At 40.5% G+C, this 14,794-nt stretch overlaps 1 protein-coding gene across 5 annotated transcripts in view; it reads left to right on the forward strand.

Moving 5' to 3' along the window:
- The window catches only part of LOC123586149 (cytochrome P450 7B1), a 178,175-nt gene that overhangs the window by 157,296 nt on the left and 6,085 nt on the right, over positions 1 to 14,794 (forward strand). For 2 of the 5 annotated variants that reach the window (XM_045455084.1, XM_045455087.1), the window contains one exon: positions 7,905 to 8,080. In XM_045455084.1, coding sequence (XP_045311040.1) covers positions 7,905 to 8,080 — 176 coding nt within the window. Of the gene's footprint in view, positions 1 to 7,165; positions 7,287 to 7,904; positions 8,081 to 12,769; positions 12,914 to 14,794 lie in introns of all 5 variants that reach the window. The other 3 variants (XR_006706630.1, XR_006706631.1, XM_045455086.1) reach the window with 3 other exon arrangements.

Raw genomic sequence — 14,794 nt, forward strand, 5'->3', positions numbered from 1 at the left:
TCAATTATTTGTGAATCAAACTGGTATCTAACTCACATCTACCTTACCCCTCAGGAGTGCTCTTTCTGTGCATCACACATGAAAGAACAAACATACTCTAGGTAAGAAGAACCTAAGTCAAAGTGGATTATAAGTTCTGACCTGAATAAGTGAATAACTCAGGTGTATTGCAGGCACCTAATTTTGTTCAATTACATGTTCTGAAAATGAGAAAAGTTGCACCTGCAGCTGAAGTGAGGGTTATTGGAATAAAAGGAGGTGCTATAAAACTAAAGCTCAGCAAAATGTGTAACAGTTTTTTAAAAGGAGACCGTATATTATAAAACCCCTAGAATTATGAGCCTGCAGTGAGTGATTCTCCAACAAAATTCTATCAAAACTTGCTAAACCCAATTAGTGAGGAGAAAGAAGCAGAAACAAAGAAATGATCAGTTGAAAAAAAATGAACTTTAGTAACACATAATGATCATTAGACATAGTCCATTTTAAATATATTAATGACTTCACAGGGGCGCCTGGGTGGCGCAGTCGGTTAAGCGTCCGACTTCAGCCAGGTCACGATCTCGCGGTCCGTGAGTTCGAGCCCCGCGTCGGGCTCTGGGCTGATGGCTCAGAGCCTGGAGCCTGTTTCCGATTCTGTGTCTCCCTCTTTCTCTGCCCCTCCCCCGTTCATGCTCTGTCTCTCTCTGTTCCAAAAATAAATAAACGTTGAAAAAAAAAAAATTAAAAAAAAAAATAAATAAATATATTAATGACTTCATAATTTCAAGGCAATTTTATGGACTCCTACATTTTCTCAGGTGATCTTCGCCAAAATACTGGGGGACTAGGGCCGCTCTTATGTTGTCATTGTTTTTACAGAGGAGAAAATGTTCAAGGTGCTAAATAACCTGCCTAAGGTCACGGAGGTAAAGGGTTTTCTGGCCACATCCAACCTTTTTCCCTCAGACTTGTCTCATAGCAGAGCCCTCGAAGCCCTTTCTCATTGTCCAAACTGAGAGGGGAGAGGGATTCTTTGTGTCTCGATTCAGCAAAGCTAGCCATGATGAGCACATGTACAAGATCAGAAAACGTGAGCAACATAATGATAGAGTTAACTATATTTTTAATTTCCAGATGGAACAGTATGAATGGCAGTATTAACAACCATCATTTTCTTATGTGGTAGGCACTGTGCTACCTGCTTTACATATATGAGCTTTTTTAATGTAAAAGTACTATTATCTTCATTTAATTATTAGGTAACAAGATTCAGAAAGATTAGTTAACCAGCTCAACTCCTACAGCTAGGTATGTGGCAGAGCCAGAAATCGATGCCAGCTCTGACTTAAATGCTAACCCATAAATACTGTCACTTCTGGGGGAAAATGCTCTACAACTTTACCAGAGAACTTGACCACTCTTTTACAAGGATCTGTATCACTGATTCTCAGATGCAGTTGGGTTTGAGGGTAATAATGGGGCTAGAGGTTCACATCAGAATTTGGGGGGTGTTTTTAAATAAAAATAGGTATTTCATTTTAAAATAAATTTGCATTTACAGAAAAATTACAAAGATGATAGCGTTCCCATACACCTCCCCCCCCCACACACACACACATACAGTTCTCCTTATCATTAACATCTTAGTGTGGTTATTTGTCACAATTGTGGGTGTTGTTTTGAAAACGTTCATTCAGTATTAAAGATAATTGTGTATTTGAAAAATAATACATAATTTAAATTTTTATTTTTATTTATTTTTGAGAGAGAGAGAGAGAGACAGAGTGCCAGCGGGGGAGGGGCAGAGAGAGAGGGAGACAAAGAATCTGAAGCTGTCAACACAAAGCCTGGCTCAGGGCTTGAACTCACAAGCCGTGAGATCATGACCTGAGCTGAAGTCGGACGCTTACCCGACTGAGCCACCGAGGCGCCCCAAAAGTCATAAACAATTTAGACAGTAATAGTAAGGTTTAATAAAATCCTCTCTTTCAGTGGGGATAGTCTTCTTCATTTAGAAACTTCTAACTGGAGAAGGAAGGAAAGGTATCTTCCACAAAGGGTTACACCAGAAATCAGATAGTGAGATTTTCATAGGTAATATAAGGAAACATTGGTCAAAAAGTGAAAAACACTGATCTGGATGTATATCAGATTTTCAGTTCAGCACAAAGCTAAGAGGGTTAGACAATATAATGAATACTGGAAACAGGAATTGAAAGGGAAACAATGAGAAGGCAAAATACTATACTTAGGTCAAAAATCAACTGCAGAAGAACAGGATGAGGAAATGTGTGGCTTAGCAGAATAGTTGAAAGCAGCGGTTCTTAAACTTGATTGTTCATTGGAATCATCTGGGGAGCTTTAAAAACTACTCATACCTGGTCCCACCCCCAGAGGTTCTGATCTCATTGGTCTGGAGTGCAGGCTGATGGCTTTAAAAGCTCCCCATGGGGGTTCTAAATGTGCAACCAAGGTTCAAAACCACTCATTTAAACGTTTAGTTAATGCAGTGGTTCTGATTCCATTGGTCTGGAATGGAGCATTTATTTTTTTAATACCATTTCAGGTGGTTCTGATGGGCAGCCAGAGCTGATAACCTGTGGGGTATCACAAAGCTTAAGACAAGTCTGTGGTGATATGATTTCAAAAATCTGTTGCTCCTCTGCTTCCAACAAAACATGAATAGAAGTCTGGTATGCAAGGTGAAGAAAGTAGTTCCTTTCCACGTTTCTAATTGAAACACCACACCCAATTCTGCCACACTTTTAGAGACACATTGATTAATTGAATTCATCTAGGATGCCAAGAGACTGAGGCCATGTCATCCCTGACACACAATTTAAAGACATGATTGGGGCGCCTGGGTGGCTCAGTCGGTTGAGCGTCCGACTTCGGCTCAGGTCATGATCTCACAGTTCTTGTGGGTTCGAGCCCCGCATCAGGCTCTGTGGTGACAGATCAGAGCTGGAGCCTGCTTCAGATTCTGTGTCTCCCTCTCTCTCTGCCCCTCCCCTGCTTGTGCTCTGTCTCTTTCTGTCTCTCAGAAATAAATAAATGTAAAAAAAAAATAATATAAAAATAAAAAGAACATGATGGTTGTCTTTTAATGTTTGTTTATTTTTGAGAGCGAGAGAGAGCACAAGCAGAGGAGGGTCAGAGAGAGAGGGAGACACAGAATCTGAAGCAGGCTCCAGTCTCTGAGCTGTCAGCACAGAGCCTGACGTGGGGCTCATTTGAAAACTCGGGAACAGTGAGATCATGACCTGAGCCACCAGGTACCCCATTTGTCTTTAAATATTTTTAAAGGGCTAATATGTGGAAGAGGAATTTGATTTTTTTTTTGTCTGTATCTTTCCAGGACTTTATGAATGCCATCTTTAGAGGTGTCTACTCAGAAATTGTGCAGAATCTTCTCTAGAATCTTGCCCCACATTCCTGTTTATATGCACTTCCCAACTTTGAACTACCCAGATTGCAGTGTCCATGAAGGCCAAACCATGAAGGCCAAGAAAACCGTGTTTCCTTTTTTTTTCCTGGCAGCAGTGGTCCACTGCCCTGAGCAGAGTACGACCTTCATAAACATTTATTGAACAAATGAATGTTGAATTTACATTTCCACATTTTAGCAGAAAACCAAATGTTGTGTCTTCAGTGCAGAGTGAAAGTAGACATTTGTACCAATTCAGACGTACTGCTAACTTGATTTAAAATATATTAAACAGGGGCGCCTGGGTGGCTCAGTCGGTTGGGCGACCGACTTCAGCTCAGGTCACGATCTCGCAGTTCGTGAGTTCGAGCCCCGCGTCGGGCTCTGTGCTGACAGCTCAGAGCCTGGAGCCTGCTTCACATTCTGTGTCTCCCTCTCTGCCCCTTCCCTGCTCATGCTGTGTCCCTCTCTGTCTCAAAAATACATAAACATTAAAAAAATTTTTAAATATATTAAACAGTTGTTGAGCCCAAAATTAGCTATCTGCTTCAAGTTATCTGATTATTGCAATTTCTAATTTACCTTCTTACCTGTCTTGAAGGCAGTTATGTAAAATGGACACACACACACACACACACACACACACACACACACAACCTGGAGCCTCACTCCATTTCTTCATACCTTCCGGAACACTGCCTGCAGATCCTCCTGTCCCCCCTTCTCATACACCTTTGTAAGACCGCCCAAGTGTTCAGCCCCAGTGGACTGTGGCAGGGGCTGGCTGTCCATTTCACTACAGCCATCACAGCTATCCACGGATCACCATGGCTAATCAGACTGTGTGACAGTCTGCACCGATCATTAAGATGACCCAAATTAACAGCCTGGCCATGTCACAGTACATTCATTCCACATATACAGACATGGCCTAAGTGTGAGGCAGAAACTTGGATGTGCTTATTTGTGTTTGCATCGTTACATGCATTATTGATTGTCATGAGCTGCTTCAGCACTTTAAATCTGCAAATGAGAATCATCTGTCAATTATTACAGCCAGGATTGAGATCTGAGGGCAAAAGAGAAAGTGTGTATGCCTCTTCCTACCAGCAGTTCCTCTCGTTTGCCATTTTCCTTCACAGTTACGTGGTAAAGCATCTTAGCTCAACACATTCCCCAGCTTCTGCTTAGGAGGGATACTTAATCAGAATATTTTTAGCTCCTGAAAAGAGAAACAAATCTCTCCTAGCCAGGTGAAGGAGGTGGTTCAGGCTCTGCACTGTAAGTTGATGGTGGGAATTCTGTAATCCAATTTCGTGGCGTGAACTGGTCAGTAAAGCTCAGTTCTTAATAAAACACAGGCAGCCTTATCTTAATCACAATCGAATCGTTGGCACCTTGTGGTGCCTGGTGTAAATTATCCCCAAAATATTTGCATTCTCGATAGCCGTTTCTCCACAATGCATTTCAGAAGTAGAGGGTCCTATTACCTGCTGAATGTTAGTATAAATTAACAATCCATTATGCACAATAAGTTTTATAAAACATTTACAGATAGAGATCATGTTTAATTAAAATTAACTTGCGTACGAAAGCCAAGTGCGCTAATGATCACCATGACCTTTTATTACCTACAGTCCCTTGTTTTGGCTGGATGATTGACAGCTTGCTGTTTGGCTACCATGTTGAATTTCAGCTGACAAGACTTTTCATTTTAACTCAATTTGCCCGCCGATCACAAGCTGGTGGCAGGCCAGACCCAAGTCACCCAGCTTTGCCTCAGCAGCTTGCTCTACTTCTCATTAGTACGCATTTATTCAGTGGAAATTGGAAGACAAATGCTTGAAGGCATGTGAACTAAGTATAGCAAATTAGGTTTAAAGACTGAATATTTATAAGTATATGGAAAGTTTTTTTTTTTTTTTAATTCTAGAGCGAATTGAGAACTGAGTGCTAGCTTTGGTATAAAAGAAATGACGATAGAAGGGGGGAAGGAAGATTCTAAGAATAACAATACTATAAGCTTTTTCTTTCCATTTTGGAAATCTGCAAAATCTCTCTGACAACACCTTATCAAATACCAACCTGGCCTCTCTTTCGTGGAGTGCTTGCACAATGAAGTTTAACACCTCGTGTGTGAGAAGGAGGAAAAAAATGAGGGTCATGTTCATTTGTTGCTTGGTTATCCCTTGGTATGTTTTAAATTGCCTTGTTTGTTCGGCACTAGCACAGAAACAGATGTTGCTCTACCGTGCAGGATAATTTACTGTACCTCCTGGTGCAGCATGGAAGTCCTCCCAGGGCCCAGCTGGTCCGTCAGTGGCACTGGCTGGTGTCTGCTCAACTATGACAACTACAAGTCAAGGCTGCAATTTTTTTATTGTGCAGTTGTCATTCTTCTCAACATATAGCTCTGCCTGCATTCTTACGGGGGCTGGTGGGAAAGCTGCTGGCTTTTGTGTCTGTGTGTTGTGACACAGAGCCACGGAAGCTCTCCTCTCCATTGTTGATAATAATGCAACTCATTACTTTTGTCATCTAATGATTATCAGCATGATCGCTCAGAGCGATGGCCAACCTCGTCTTGCGCGCATAACTGGTACTGGAAGGTAAAACAGATTTGTCATTTACGATCTGACCGCTAAGCCACACTTTGTGCTCCATTATTGTGATTAACTTCTGCATAAGATATGCTTGCCCAATTGTCATTTGTGATACTGCAGTGGGCGCAAGCTGCCATGCTTCCCTCGAGCACATCGGCCAATCGGATGTGACCGTGTCGTTTGGACTGGTAAATGCCTGCCCTGTCACAGAGCCGCCCCACAATTATTTTTGCTTTTGTCTTTCTTCTTCCCACACCCCTACTGGACTTGTTGGGTGAACCTCACTGCTACATATGTCAGCTACCATTTCACACCACAAGCCAAAATGATGCTACTCTGCTCTTGAGCCAATGGAGCCAGCAGCAGTACATGGGAAGCCGACCCTTGCTTTTCAGCACAGAAATGTTGGTCAGTGGTGTCCTGCCGGCTGAAATCCGTCGTGTCAGGTGCCTTGTGGCTATCTGCGGTAGAGTCCATGTTCCAAAACCAAAGTTCTTTTCTGGCCTCATCACCAACAAACCGATTTGACTCTGCCTGATTATAATAACGAAGGCAGTCCAAAAGAATATGCACTGCCTCACTGTATGTCACATTGAATCACCACACTGGCCACACAGAGCTGACCGCAGCCTCATTTCTTCAGACAAATGCATGCTTAGGGAAAAACATCCTGGGAGAAGGCACCCAAAGCTACTTGATATCCTTGTGCAAGCTGTGTGTAGATTTAAGTTTTAGTGAAATAGCATTTATTTTTATTTTTTAGCGGATGCAAGCCCTCACTGACCAGTGCATTGCTATAATCTCATAACTGAGTACTCTATGTTTCAGAGCTTTGTTGAACACTGAGAAATTGGGATGTGTGTGTGTGTATGTGTGTGTGTGTGTGTGTGTGTGTCTGTGTGTGATTCTAAATTGCAAACCATAAACACAACCATTTGTTACCATGTGAAAGGGGACAAATGCTCAATTTGGAGCTCTTTTTCACATTGCTGATTAGAAAGAATCAAGCTTTATATTCTAGGACCCATTCACGCTGGTGAAAACATAGTCAGTTTTGATTATGAAGGCAGAGATGCAGACCTAGACAGGAGCTACATGCTGATATGCATGCTATCAGAATGATTTATGCAAATTATGCATATTATTCCCAAAGGAATTCCTCCTCAAACTGCCAGGATAAATTGCCGGAAATTAGCCATAAAATCTGTCGTGCTAGGAGCAAAAGGTGAAGGCCACTGGGAAAGCAAGGACATTCAGCTTCTGGAATCTTCCAGGTTAGGATGGTGACTGTTATTTTCCCTGGATGCTGAGGGAAATACGGTTTTCTTCTGAATCCTATAAAAGTCTTTTTACTTTGAAATTTTGCCAACAAATGCTGACCCACATTTTATTTACAGCTAGCATAAAGGATATTAAGTGTTAAGCCATCGCAGAAAGCACTACTACAATTACTTTACTATGAACTGCCTAAGTGGTTGTTAACTGTCCAAGCCTGGTTTCAAAGAGGTAGCTGTTCTAAAGGTTGGTGAAATAACCCGCCAGCACCATACTTGAACGGGGATATGGTTTTAATGTCCAAAGGATATACCTATAACACAGCATTCCTCTCTTACAAACCTTTCCTTCCTACAAAAAGCCTAGTTAATGGCTCTCTGCCCAAGTACACCACTGTTGCCTTCTGTGATTAGGGCCAGGTCACAGCTATCTCCCCTGCCTCTTCCTCACTCTGGCCGTGGAAGGCCACCATGGCTACCTCTTGGTGCTCAACAGATCTGATTACGAAAGGGCTTTGTTTTCAATCAAAGCTATTGGTAATGAGCTTAATGGCAATTGAGTGCACTGTTCAGGAGCAGTTGTATTTTAATAAGCTGTTGCTTGCTTGTGTCCTTCAGAAAGCACCATTCTCGAGGTTTTACGACTATGCTCATTCTCAAGCATCTTCCGTTTTGTTCAAGACGATTTGACTATACATTCAGAGCCGCAGGACTACTGTCTGCGAAAGGGGGACTTGGTCGCCATCTTTCCTCCGGCCTTACACTATGACCCGGAAATCTTTGAAGCTCCAGAGGTAAACACGCATCATTGCTACTTCTTAGATAACTGCAAGCACATTCCTCTTCCTTATACTCTTTTTTTTTTTTTTGAGAGGGAGAGCGTGAACAGGGAAAGGGGCAGAGGGATAGGGGCCTCATACTCTCTTTCTGTAGCTTGCTTCTTCCACCTTGTCCCAGAAGGAATTTGAGATGGATTGATGACTTCTTTTCTTCTTCCAGTGGGAAAATTTTCCTGTTTACTGAAGTGTTTCCTAAGTATCTCTCTTTCAAAGGTTTTGTGATCTACAAATAGAAATAGAATGATGAGACTAAATGCTACCTTCTTCAAACAAAATAGGCATGGTACCTTGCCTATCGTTACCTGTAGGCCAAAAAAATATGTTTTACTTGGCAGAGAATTATTGAAAACCATAGAGGGCTAACTGTTGACAGGTGGCTTAGAGAATAAATGATAATGACTGTTTTGCTAAGTGTTTCCAGAGTGGGGTTGACTGTCCCAGAATCAAATACCATCACTGCCAAAGTTAAGCCCATATACTTTTTCACCTCTTACCAAAGGTATATGCCCCTTTTTGATAAATCAGGATGGCATTACGAACTTCAGATTGTAAAGCTGCTTCTCACGGGTGAAGCTCTGAGGGTAATTGTGTCATCTCCTTGTATTTTTTTCTGAAGCTGGAGTTAATGAATATCAAAGACTGGAAATTAATCCACCCTGGCTCATCCCTTAATACCACTTCAGAGGTTCACCACCTGCATGCAAATTGAATGCAGTCATATTCTGCCTGTGTGTCTCATGAAGTAATGGTGTTGCCATAGTGGTTTTTGTATATAAAGTACTATTTTTGAAAGGTGAACTTCTGTGCTCTTTTTGGCCAGTTTATAGCTGGACCACTTTAAAACCCAGTTTCTAAGTTAGAGGTTTTGCAGCCAGGCTAGATTAAAGTATTGTTGAGTTTTGGAAATTAATAAGAAGAGGATAGACTCCAACTACGATGCAAAAAGTGCATCTATTTAATCAGCAAAGGCAAATTTTTTAAGTGAGAGGGAAAGTGTGCATATGATTTCTATGTGTTTCAGAAGAGGAGGCAATATATAAATGGTGACAGCAAATCAGAAGTAGGGTATTAGTGAGTGAGTGAACATTCTGCAGACAACTAGCTTTGTCTCCACATGTGTAAATATCAAAAAAAGAATATCAACACATAGATATTCAGTAAATAAGGCAAATAATAACTAATCGCTGAAAAATATTTTTAAATTTTGTCTGTAGTTTCTTTTCTTTATTTAAATTGTGTTTATTATATTCGTTATGTGACTGTTCTACTAGTCATTAAGTTTACCATTCATATCATGATAATAAAATCAACATTAAAGTTATTAACAAATAATAAATGTTTACCAAATTACCACCATTAACTAGCTATTTTTTTTTTTTTTTGCCAACATTATTTTCTTGAAATTAGTTGTGGAATGCTGGTCATTATTGACACAGAAAAATGTATGGTTCAGAACCATTTTTATATTATTCAGCAAGGTCTTAATCATTCATTCTGTAAACATTTACTGAGCACCTACCACTGTCAGGCATAGAGATTTATTCCTGTCATTTTTATCAACTTAGAATGACAGTAAGAGATGCTGTAGATGCTCATAGAACAGATATTCGTATGAAACTACCATCCACTGACAGTAAAAAAAGAGAAGAAAATCCTGGGAAATTCTGTCCCTGGCCATTTGTCACTAAGAGCACTGGCCCAGAAGCTCTTCAGAGGCTCATATTCCTCACTGCCTTTTGTGCCCTGTAGATCTTGAATGGGAAGACCCGGCCTTAGATATAGAAAACAGACAATAGCTGTTAGGCCAGAAACTTGAAGAAACCTCGCTCCAAATATAAGTATAGTTATTCTTGGAGGACACGGAGACTGAAGAGTCTTAGCAGAGCATAGGTTTTCCTACCCAATGAGGCATGGTTTCAGGATGTTCAAGCCCAAGAGACTCGAGAATATTACATTCCAAAAACAGTCCATTGTCTTCCTTCATACACCTCTCTACTCCTGGAATGTTCCTCCTTACTTGTCCACTCAAGAGGTTCCAGATTACTCCACAAGAATCACCCTTAATCACCTCTTCTTTGGCAGTGTTCCTGATTCCCACCTCATTCCTCGGGGAATTTGCCATTGCCCACTGTGGAGTCTGTTGTACTTTGTTATAGTGCATACCACCTGCTGCTTTCCAATTACTTGTTTATTTGTCTGTGCTCCCATATGCTGTAAGTTCCAGAAGGGGAAAGACCACATCATTGCCTTCTGTGCATTCTCAGTGCCTTGCACATGAGGGTGTCCACAGGGTCAATAAATAAGGGGATGCTGGGATGGATGAATATTCTGAAAGTGAAAACATACTTAAGTTAAAATATTAAATCAGAATCAATATTACATATTCAAATATGCATCTAACTAGAACAAATGGATGCGGTGTCTTGTGTATAAATGTAGCAAGACTCTCAGGGCTGGTAAGAACTATGGAGAATGGAGATCCCAAGGGGCATCTAAATAAAACCATTTGTTTACTTCTGAACTAACATTCAGCTCTTACAAGCATGTAGACCTGGCATGGCTGAGGCCTTTAAAAAAGTAATAAATTTTTTTTTTAACTCAGAAAATAGACTTTTGGGTAAAGTTAAGAATTTTTAAATGTTTGGAAACATAATGTTTAAAAACACAACATGGACTAAACAAAAAGCGTTTGGTACCTAACTGGGTCTACAAGCTACCAATGTGTAACTTCTGTGTGAAGAATTCTTCTTTTCCTGAATATTGGTTGCTTAGTTTATTGGTGCAAGTCTGTTGGTTGGTTTTTTTTGTGGCCAGAGGTGGTGAGGTACAAAAGGAAGCCTGGGGACACAACTGAGTGATAGGGAAGAAACAGCAAACACTTAAGGTAGTAGTAACACTTTATCGCAACCACGTCGCCTCCTAAAGTAAGGTAACAGTGAAGAAAAACAAAGTAATTACAAAGCCATTGGAGCACACCCAAAGCTCTGAGGCTGAAAGACCTTATTTGACCTCATTCTCAGAGGTGTAGGGATTATAAAGTGATAAACGAATTTGAAAGCCCTTGTATAAATTCTGAATCACTATTAAAACTGTTGTATTGATTATTCTGATTATTGTCATTATTCTACAAATATACTGGCCATAACAGATGAAGACGTACTCTAATATTTTGTGTGTATCTCACGTTGGTATAGAGATGATGCCATCCGTATACTTCAAGGAAACACATGTATACTGAGCATGTGTGATGCCAAAAGCACTGCGATGGGCGTGATGAGTGACCCAGAAATTTAAAAGCCTCTTCTCTTGAAGAGCGCAGAGTGTAGGGAACTGGCCTTATCATATGGCTGTGTTCTCAGAGCTAGGTGCCTCATGTTGAGAGGGTTTCTGCCATACCAGTACATTGGCCTTCATACCTACTGTGTTGGAACCAGGGTGTGCTGCCAGCACGGCACTCTGAAAAGCCCTAATTTTGTCAATTATTGCGATACAAATACTCCCACATGGCTGATTCCACGTTGCTAATATGAAGACCCTAAACACAAAGCTGGGAAGAGATATGCACACTCTCTCAACCTAGTATAAATTAATTGGAACCCAAGTTATGGGGATAAAAAGAACTCTGTCGTCTTGCTCCCGGGAGTACTGACTGTGAAGCTGGGGCAAGAGTCCAGGCCCTTAGTCATCTACTCAAAGCACTGACAGTTTTTATTTTAAGAAATCATATCTTTTCTCTAATCTGGATTCCTATACCCAAAATGATTGAGTGAATACAAAATCTGATTGTATTGCATGTCACCTACCTCAACAAGACTACATTTTATTTTCAACTTCAATGTTTCACATACGGGGAAGTGCTCAAAAAAAATCTCTTAAACTCAACTGAACACAATATTTGGAGAATGCAAATGAGGGAGTTCAATGGTCCTCAGTCACTTGCACCAAAACTGTTTTCTGTCTAGAGAATTGTATCGTCTATCCATTATTGATTTCTAGTGCTATTATACCATTCTCTATTTGTGAACGCTGAATATTCATCTATGCTTCATTCTCTACATGTTTGTTTACTCTTTCCATATCTGTGTTTTCTTCAAAAGCTTGAAGATTGATTTTAAAATATACTTTAATCATGTATTTATTCATTAGTTCAACAAACATGTGGAACCTCTACTATGTGCATAGCACTATGTTGGGTGCTTTGAAAATACAGAGATCGATAAGACAGCGTAACAACTCTAATCTCCTGAGATTTCTTGGCTCTACCATTCCTGTGGGTTAGCTCCATCTTCAGCCTGGTGGCCACAGCAGTTATAAGTCTTCACATGTAGTGGGTCCAGAAGGGAAGCGGTGATTAAACGTTTGTTTTTTTTTTTTCTTCACAAGAAAGGAACTTCTATCAGATGTCCTCACAGTTGTTACCCCTGTAGCACTTGTCCACACACCCTATCCTAAATCTGTCAGTGGCCACAGCCATGTGATTGCCATGATTGATGCCTACACAAACCTCAGCAGAAGAAAGATGTTCAGAAGTCAGCCACAGAATGATTAGAGAAGTAAGGGGAATTACAGTGTCATACCTTTTTTAAAATGATTTCTCTATTCTCATCCACTTAATTATTATTGCATTTAATTAACCTTCTTTAGTTGTGAAGTGCTAACCTATTATGGTTACTGCAAAGAGTTTAAGTCAACATGATGAATCCTGTATTTAAGTTGTTCCAAATGAATGTGTGTATCTTGAGTTCTTCACACTTTGTTCTTTGTCACTGTGACCCCAGAATATTACAGGTGAGACTATTATACCCCTTCTTGTTTTGGTAAAAACCAGACCATCTCTCTAGTATCTGCTATGGGCCTTTCCTAATATTGGTTTCTGCTCTAGTTCCCCATGCCCTGACAATGGAAAACAAGCTGAAAATAAATTTTAACTCAAAAATATACGTATGCCCATGTGTCCTTTGAGCTTGGTGGTAGTAACAGAACAACAGAAGTTGGACTTTTCTCTTCTTGTTTAATAATATAAACAACTAAATAAGAATTCCTATGATGTTTATTATAAGGAAATTTAATAGAAGGTGGTAGAAAACTAGAAGAGTATCATTGCTGATTGGCTAGAAATTTGAGGGAATTGAATGTGAACACCTCCTGCAGGTCACAGGGCTGGGCAGCACATTATATGTTTGCCCCTCTGGCCTCTCAGAGGGGAGCACGTTCACTTTCACAAGGAAGAACAGAACAGCCATGAAGTAAAGCAATTATTGGCTTATTTATATAATCAGGACACTATGAAGTTGTAACCCAAGCTAAGTGTTCCTTTTGTATTTCCTGCCTTAGATAGTGCAGGTACAGTGAGACCTTTTCCAACAAATCATCTCATGAGTAAATTAACTTGAACTGACTTGGCTATGTGAGAAGCTCTTGTGGAGGGTTCTCTCCTCAGATTGGTCAGTGAGAAGGAAGAAGTAGCAGTCCTAAACTCAGGCAAGCAAGCTTGGGCGCCAGTAATGGAAAAAGTCATCGGGAGAGAATACCATATTGTAACTCTTTCTCCAGGAACAAAATGCATGTCAACAAGAGTGTCCTTGGTCATTAATACAAGGATGCGCAGATATTTTTAGCTCAGCTCTGGTTAGATCCTATTCAGATACATCCGAGAACTGTCTAGGGGGGCCAGGAATACTTGTGTTGTAATGCAGGTTAATTTTGCCATTGTGATTGCATCAGCTTGCAAGTTGAAAGGGGATTGAAACCACCCAAAGTGTGTTTTCCAAGATTGAGTATTTATCACAAAAGGTATCTAGGTGAGTAAGGACAAACCCAGTACTTTTAAAAGAAATTATTTTGATGACATTAATATTGAATGAGAAAATTAGATGATTTATGATGGATTCAGAATCCATCCACATATTGTAGGGTTTTCACCGCAATGTGAAATGCTTTCAATCTGACCTGCTGTTTACCTCTGACTTCATATAGTTCATATCAAAGTTGTGTGCCGAGCAGGTCTAATGCTAATGAGCACCAAGTATAGGAAATACTTGGTCGTTTTCATGCATGCCACGTGCTGTAATTTAATCAATGGCTTAATTTGCCATGGGCTGAAATAAGGTCACTCAGTTTCCTCTCAGAAACTCAAGCGAGAGTAAATTAATGCCAGGCTAAACACCATAGATAAACCAGGCCTACAATTTTCTGTGACGAGTAATGTAACTTCTGTATGAAAACATATCAGAAATACCTACAACCCTAGAGTTAGAGTCAGAAATACCTACAACCCTAGAGTCTCTCCAAAGAGAGTCCATTGTAATAGAAGTGTGATAAGAGAAATTCAGTACAACGTCCAAAAACAAGCAAGACCAATTTTGTGGCTTAGTTCCTCTCTAGTGCCTTATATAGATTTCACATTTCATTTTATGTCCATTTAATCCAGACATAAGCACTGGATCCTAAGCTCACAGCCCTCGTCCGTCAGTAGCTAACTGGGAAGGAGTAGAGAACGCATATTAGGCAGCTCCTGTGGCCAATAAGAGACATTATTCCAGAGTAACGATGGTGGCCAGTGCAGGAGCCCTTACCTTGTACCGAACATCAGTCCACCAAGGGCCCATCAGTCAGAACCCATCTTAGAGAACAAAAACTAAGAGATGACCTCTACACTGAGTTTCCTAA

This window comes from Leopardus geoffroyi, chromosome C3 (genome assembly GCF_018350155.1).
Source record: "Leopardus geoffroyi isolate Oge1 chromosome C3, O.geoffroyi_Oge1_pat1.0, whole genome shotgun sequence".
Lineage (NCBI taxonomy): Eukaryota > Metazoa > Chordata > Mammalia > Carnivora > Felidae > Leopardus > Leopardus geoffroyi.